This window comes from Haliotis cracherodii, unplaced genomic scaffold, assembly GCF_022045235.1.
Source record: "Haliotis cracherodii isolate W230 unplaced genomic scaffold, xgHalCrac1.p SCAF_8, whole genome shotgun sequence".
Classification (NCBI taxonomy): Eukaryota; Metazoa; Mollusca; class Gastropoda; order Lepetellida; family Haliotidae; genus Haliotis; species Haliotis cracherodii.
The window spans coordinates 27533436-27541494 of NW_027266341.1; the positions used below are offsets into that span (position 1 = coordinate 27533436).

Below are 8059 nucleotides of genomic sequence, written 5' to 3' on the forward strand. Positions count from 1 at the left end.
AAGTGTTGCAGCCAGTTGTGCTTCCGTTCTTACATAACCAACAGCAGGGGACATTGTTTCAACACGACAATGCCAGGCCCCATACTCCAAGACTGACTAGGAACTTTCTAAACCAGCAGAACGTTGACGTTTTGCCCTGGCCTGCCCACTCACCCGATATGAATCCTATTCAACATCTGTGGGACCGTCTTGACAGACAGATTAGAGCACGCCACCAGCCTCCCGTCAACAGACAAGAATTGCAGCAGGCCCTGAGAAACGAGTGGCAACGGATTCCAGTCCACGTCATCAGATGACTGACGTCATCGATGAGGCGGCGTATCACAGCATGCATTGAGGCAGCTGGAGGTCATACACGCTATTGAAGGCAACTGTGTCGACAATGAACTTGTAATGTGTCTGACAATTTTTTGGTGACATTTCAGACAAACTTTTGAAAATGAAATTTCTTACCCCACCATTGTTTACCTTGAGCTTACATTACCTGTGATTGCACAATTTCATTCAAACTGTGGTTGATCAATCATTTGTTATCCCTCCCTAGATTATATTATAATTCACAAAAAAACTCTTCTTGTTATTTTTGTATCGATCATGGAACTCGACCTATACTTTCTTTTGCCGCACAGTTTAGATTTTTTATTATGATGTCCTTTATTTGAATTGTATTTTTTTCTTTATTTTGATACCTTTGTAAGTGGGATTTTTTTACCAGACAAACTAGACGTTTTATTATAATGTCCTTTATTTGAATTGTTTTTTTTCTTTGTCGCATGCTGATACACTTGCAAGTGGGATTGTTTTCCCAGACAAACTAGATTTTTTTTATGATGCTGTCCTTTAATTGAATTGTATTTTTTCTTTGTAGCATACTGATACATTTGCAACTGGGATTTTAAATCTGATTTCAGGTGACAATGCCCATGATCATTTATACCCCTCTATAAATAGTCTCCCGAGAAGCTACATCTACCCCCGGTACTCCTGCCGGGTGTCGCGACACATGAACTCATTCTTTGCCAGGCGGGTGGTTTAACGTGACAATAGATGTGGAAAAATTGGGCGTGACATATATAGGTTATCCCCGCCTCGACACGTCTCTCGTTTTTCGCGTGCATGCTCAGCTAACATAACGAAAGATGGGCGCGGCCACATGAAAATATACAACTCTCCTAGCATCGTTCTTTTCTGCACTGTATGCTCTCACGGGATCATCGTCAACATCGTGGTACGATTTCACCAGTCAGGTATGTTTGTGACGAAAAGTCTTCATCTCAAAATTAATTCGATCCTTCGGTTTCTTACCTAAAATTGTAAGTGAGAAGCCACATGCCTAGGCGGACAATATGTTGTATGTATAATTCATCCGTAAGTATTTCTCATATTAGGTAGGCTTCACTCTATTTTTGCAGGGGGCGGTCGGGTATCATAGTGGTTTAAGCGTTCGCTCGTCACGTCGAAGATCCGTGTTCTATTCCCCGCCATGATATTGCTGGAATATTGCTAAAAGCGGCGTAAACCCATACTCACTCACTCACTCACTCAAAGAATACATTTCGTTATTGGTATTTATACACAAAATAATAATTGGATTCCTGTTTACGTTGAAATAGTTTTAAGTGTATTGCACTGTGAATATGTATCCAATGTGTGTATTGCGCTGTGAATAAGCATGTTGGACTGTGAATATGTATTATATATTGCACTGTAAATAAGTATATTGGACTGTGAATATGTATATTGCACTGTGAAAAAGTATACTGCACCGTGAATATGTATATTGCACTGTGAATAAGTACATTGCACTGTGAATATGTATATTGCACTGTGAATAAGTATATTGGACTGTGAATATGTATATTGCAATGTGAATATGTATATTGCACTGTGAATATAAATGTTACACTGTGAATATGTATATGCACTGTGAATATGTATATTGCACTGTGAATATGTATATTGGACTGAATAAGTAAATTGCACTAAGAAAATGTATATTGAATTGTGAATAAGTATATTGCACTGTGAATAGACATAATACACTGTGAATAGGTATATTGACTGTGAATATGTATATTGCACTTTTGATATCGATATTGCACTGTGAATATGTATATTGCACTGTTAATATCGATATTGCACCGTTAATATGTTTATTGCACCCTGAACTTGAAATCATAGATTTACTCGGGATCCGCCTAAACTCATGTTAGTTCCCCAAAACGTGTCGTATATGATATACAGTACGGGCTACCTCTTACTCCAAGCTTAGGTGATCCGGGAAAGAATAGGTCTTCAGCAACCCATGTTTGCCGTAAGAGGCGACTATGCTTGTCGTAAGAGTCGACTAACGGGTTCGGGTGGTCAGGCTGGCTGACTTTGGTTGATGCATGGCATCGATCCCAATTGCGTGGATCGATGCTCATGATATCAATCACTGGATTGCCTGGTCCAGACTCGATTATTTACAGACCGCCGTCATATGGCTTGAATATTGCTCAGTGTGGCGTTAAACAACCAACCAGCCAACCAAGCTTAGGTCACAGCCATCCCTAACTAGGCACACTCTGTACATGTGATGTTGATTATGTACCAAGTTCGTTGTAAGTCCTGGTGGTGTATATTTGTTTGTTATTTGTTATGTTCTAAATTGTTTACCTATGTTTTATATTTTTGAGAGGGAAGTCACCATGAGGGTAAATATTTTAAAAGCGTGTGCTTTTCACTAACATCCTTAAAGAGGCTGTACGTAATACTGATATCTCATAAGATATAAACGACTCGTGGTCAGTCTTTGTTATCGTACAATAAAACACTGCAAGGAGAATAAACCATGGGGGCGCAGTACATTATGTAAGATAAACAATGACCACGAGTCGTATACGGTCTCATATAGGGTTAGTAGTTCTGCTCTCTGATTGGTCAGTCTCACTTTGAGGCATAATAATTATATACAGTAAAGTACGTTTATAACGAACACGCTTATAACGAACTGACGGATATAACGAACTGATTTTTTTGTCCCGACTATTTGCTATTGTTATACTGTATATATGCTTATAACGAACTACGGTTACGACAAACTAAAGTTAGTTGTCCCTTTGAGTTCGTTATAACCGTTGTTTACTGTATGTGTATAAAATAAACTATCAACTGATAATGAATACGATTATTGTCCTTATGTGAAGCAGTAAACTATTATTGAACGAATGTTTCAGAAGCTCATGATGACGACTTCTCTGCTTGTGTTGCTCGTGTCAGCATGCGCCATCCTAAGTCCAGGTAAGGATCCCCGTGTACAACATGTTGATGATGAGACATGATGGATACTAGTGATGATGAAGTGATTGAGGAGATGTTACGCCGGACCCGTGAAGATCCGGGCGAGAATTGGTCTTAAGCAACCCATGCTTACTGTGAAAGGCGACTATGCTTGTCGTAAGAGGCGACTAACGGGATCGGGTGGTCAGGCTCGGTGACTTGATTGATTCTTGTCATCGTATACCAATTGCGTGGACCGATGTTCATGATGTCAATCACTGGATTGTGTGGCCCAGGCTCGATATTTACAGACCGCCGTCATATAGCTGGAATATTGTTGAATGCGGCGTTCAACAAAAAATAAACAAACAGATGCTATGCCGCGTTTTGCATTACCATTACCATGGCTTCCCACAGTTACCCTTGCTGCTTTTACCACGAGGCTACCCGACGCCCCTCTTAAATTTGTTATATATCATGACATCATGTTAATTGTCATCTGCTTTCGGACACTTGGAATTGCTCCCGTCGGTGTCGACCGCCTCCGTGATCTAGTGGTAGAGCGTCCGCCGGAGAACGGGAGGTCGGGGGCTCGATCCTCGGCCGTTCATACCAAAAGACGTTAAGCAGACTGATGGTAATTTTACCTCCCCTCAAACCTGGTTTATTCTTGAGTAGCTTCTCTACTTTCACTACCGCATTAAATGAGTAGGGTGCCGTTGTACAAAGCGATCTTAGTCCTGAGGGGATCGTGTAACTCCCTTACCTTAACACACTCTAACAACAGTCTTAACGCTGAGGTTGTATTGTACACTGGCACCCAGGATGGTAGTAGCTAATGCGTGTCGCTCCGTGGGGTGGATTTCCCACATGATTACAGTTTGTTTGTTTGTTTATTGTTTAACTCCGCACTCATTCTACCACGGATCTTCATGACTACAGAATAAAACCAATCACAGACATATATACCGACCCGTGAAGATCCCGGCTAGAATAGGTCTTCAGAATCCCATACATTATAACTGAATTCTTTTTGTATAAATATCCTGAAATTCAACATCCAAGCTGTGTATTTAAGCGTGTGTAAAAGCGCCTTGTTTCACAATAAGGTAATTTCTTTCGTTTAAACAATGACAGTCTTCTCTCACGTATTGTGACAGTGGTTTGTGGAATAGCGTTTCTTTTTCAGGTCAGTATATCCATACCGTTTCAGGCTGTTCATAGAATAACAAGGACGCACATATACCCTTCTTCTATCTTCTACACCCGTGAAGATCTGATTTAGAATAGTTCTTAGCAACCCATGCTTGACGTAACAGGCGACTATTAGGATCGGGTGGTCAGGCTCGCTGACTTGGTTGATGCATGTCATCGTATCCCAGTTGTGAAGATCGATGCTTATGATGACAATCACTTTATTATTGCTGAGTGCGGCGTTAAATAACAAACAAACAAACTAACAAATGTACCAGTCATCCCCGCTGAATCACTGATGTTTCCTTTTAAAAAATAGCAATAAATCCAGTCAGAAAAGAATGATAAAATGTAGAGTTTTGTTATAAGCAGAAAATAGTAAACTACAGGTAGTTAAGCAGCTAATTAACCGAGGCGATTTGTGATACAAGATCATCCATTAAAACGAGTTACGAGATGTAATCAGGTGTTTTTTTCAGATGTTTGGCAATCTACTGTATGCTTTATGAAACATAACGAGATGGTTTGTCCATGCATGACATATCGGGTCACGGAACTACATAATGTATGTTTTACCGCAAGCATATACATATATACTTTATTCCTCCATAGGAGAGTTACAAACATATAAATACAGTATTTACAAGTGTACGAAAACAGACATTCTTATTTTAAGTCTATCCCTGCTCACATGTCAGAACATATAATGTTTCTTCACAAGGTCTATATATTTCTTCAATTGGAAAAGACCTTTGATTGCAGCTTTTGAAAAGTTCTTTACCGTCTCTTGATTTGCTGGGATCGGGGGCGTACATGCTAGGAGACAGCAAACTAACTCCTCCATACGCCAATCTTGTCCCTACATAATTGATACATAATTTACTACGCTCTGACAGACTGAATGTTTGAGGAATGTTTTTCATCCACCGATACAAAGACAACCACAAGACACAGTGACTCCTGCACTGTAAACATGGCTTTAGAATGTAAACACATACAAGACATGATTAGATCTAAATCCTAAACGGACTGCATGCACATGTGGTGAGTTATACACTGAGGGGCAAAAGAAACTATACCTCCCAGCTGATTTCAGCATAATTAATTTTCAATTGAAAATATCTTAAGCTAAAGATATTATATCCAAAAATAACTTTAATGGCGCTTAATCAGCACCCAAAGAATACGTCTATATGGTCTTGATTTTAAAAATATAATTTGATTTAAAACGAATATTGATTTAGTGAGAATATACAATTGAGCAATGAACGATATACAGTAAGCTACGTTTATAACGAACACGCTTATAATGAACTGACGGATATAACGGACTATCTTTTTGGTCCCGTCAATTTGCTGTATATATACTGTATACATGCTTATTACGAACTACGGTTATAACGAACTGGAATTAGAGCTCCCTTTGGGTTCGTTATAACCGTAGTTTACTGTAAATTAGTTTACAATCACAATGGGTTGTTTTCAGGAGCATCACTCCAAGAGAGTTGTCAGCCTGGGTCAAATGCCTGTCCTCCCAACTCTGCGTGTAAGGTCTTCAACAACAAACAGGAGTGCCTGTGTAATCCTGGGTTCCAGCCCAGCAGTACCGGATCACAGTGTTTGAAGAGTAAGGCGGCAATTGTTTTTGAAACTGTCGCTGATTCCTTTATCCGCCTCGGTGACAGGAAATTAAAAAATAAATAGTCTATTTAAAAGGAAATTTTTTTTTCTTAATTTCCAAATGTCTATTTTTCCGGCCCCTTGTATAACATTAATTGTTTATTTTAAATACTTTTTTTCGAATTAAGGATGGAGAAGTCTTGTGTTGAAGCTAAATATAATAATTATCATAAACAAACATCAACATAAAGGGCTGGGTGATTAGATGAAATTTGATAATACAATTATTTTTTTTTAACTTAATTCGTTGTTTCGTTCACTTACTCATTATTTGTGTATTTGTCAATTTAATCCAGTTATTCCTATTATATATATATATCATTTATCAAGCATGTCAAGAAAAACCCAACAACCTACAGTGGCAAATCGCAAGCACATATGTATAATGATTCAATGTTTGTTCCGTCCATGCATCATTCGCTTGTCACACCGTTGTGTATTCACGTCTTCAGTTGTGGAACTGGGTGGGGACTGCGCAGACGCAACCGGAACAACATGTCGTCACGGCCCCTGGGGAAAAGCCGAGTGCATCTCCGGTTCATGCAACTGTTCAGTGGCTTTAGGCTACGAACGCGCCAGCAACAACCGCTGCAAGGATGCCCCCATCACCGTGGGCTTTGCGCTGCACGGGGAGGAGTGTAGTGCCTCCAGGCTGTGCCAGTTCGCCCTAACGCAGCATTGTGTTGCGGGAAAATGCACGTGCAAGCCGGGCCTCAAGAAGGCTGGCGAAGACATCCAGTCGGCCAAGCCCTTTGTGGACGAATGTGTGATGTCAGATATTGTGATTGGTAAGGGTCCGACTATCTTGAAGGGTGGGGAGTAGAGGGGGTAGGTTGGCGGCCTGAAAGCTATCATTAAATCGTGTTTGTAACCACGTAACGGAGGTGCTCACCGTGTGAAATTTAAATCAGGGTCATTATAATTGAATTCTTTTTGTATAAATATCCTGAAAACCAAAATCCAAGCTGTGTACTCAAGCGTGTTTAAAAGCGCCGTGTTTCATGCTAAGGTGATTTCTTTCTGTCGTAATCAGTCATTTCTCACGCATTTTGAGATTGGTTTATGGAATAGCGCGTCTTTTTTTAGGTCGGTGTATCCATAACGTTTTAAGGCTGTTCATAGATTAACAAGGACGCACATGCTTGTATATCCTTCTTCTCTGTCTACACCTGTGAAGATCTGGGGTAGAATAGGTCCTCAGCAACCCATGCTTGCCGTAATAGGCGTTATGCTTGTCGTAAGAGGCGACTAACGGGATCAGGTGGTCAGGCTCGCTAACTTGGTTGATGCATGTCATCGATCCCAATTGCGTGGATCGATGTTCATGATGTAAATCACTGGATTGTCTGGTCCAGGTTCGATTGTTTACAGACCGCCGTCACCAAACAAACAAACGTACATCTTCTATCTTGGCAACCGTATGATAAAAGTCCAACTGGTGATGATTAGTAGAATGTCAAACCAGATTTCATGATCAAATACTCCAATTGTACAAACTTCAACATGTAATAGAATATTCCATTGCTTTAAGTGGTTGTGAAATGTCACAGCGAAAAATACTTTATTATCAGGACAAAGACTGTTGCAATATTTACAAGGGATGACACGATCATGCTACATGAGATCTGTCCCGGATAGAAGACGGTATATCGTAGCGAAGCTGCTATTCAGATCTGGGTACATACAGTGTGTAGTCTGATAGCAGTTTTATATCATTTACAGAGGTCCATGTAGAAGATTATCCAATGTGTTTTTATTAACTGCGTGCATATTTGTTTAATCAATACAAACGCTTACGTTGATTCCACAAATAGCTTCCATTGTTTTTCAGGAACACCATAGGTGTACGAAGATCCTCTCCACGGTATGACCTTAAAGTAATCTATCGTGTCAGTGATCTTGACAAATGAATAAATGAACTATA

The 8059-nt window shown here is 40.0% G+C and overlaps 1 protein-coding gene across 2 annotated transcripts; it reads left to right on the forward strand.

Annotated features, from left to right (window-relative positions):
- The first annotated feature begins 1123 nt into the window (after window positions 1-1123).
- LOC139450431 (adhesion G protein-coupled receptor E1-like) lies at window positions 1124-8054 on the forward strand. Of its 2 annotated transcripts, none has more exons than XM_071232130.1 (5): window positions 1124-1247; window positions 3222-3282; window positions 5942-6082; window positions 6588-6923; window positions 7967-8054. In XM_071232130.1, the coding sequence occupies exons 2-5, from the start codon at window positions 3225-3227 to the stop codon at window positions 7975-7977; spliced, it is 546 nt and encodes a 181-aa protein (XP_071088231.1). In that variant the 5' UTR covers window positions 1124-1247; window positions 3222-3224; the 3' UTR covers window positions 7978-8054. The 2 variants fall into 2 exon arrangements, with proteins under 2 accessions (XP_071088231.1, XP_071088230.1); XM_071232129.1 differs by having other exon boundaries at window positions 1125-1247; window positions 3219-3282.
- Window positions 8055-8059: the final 5 nt, after the last annotated feature.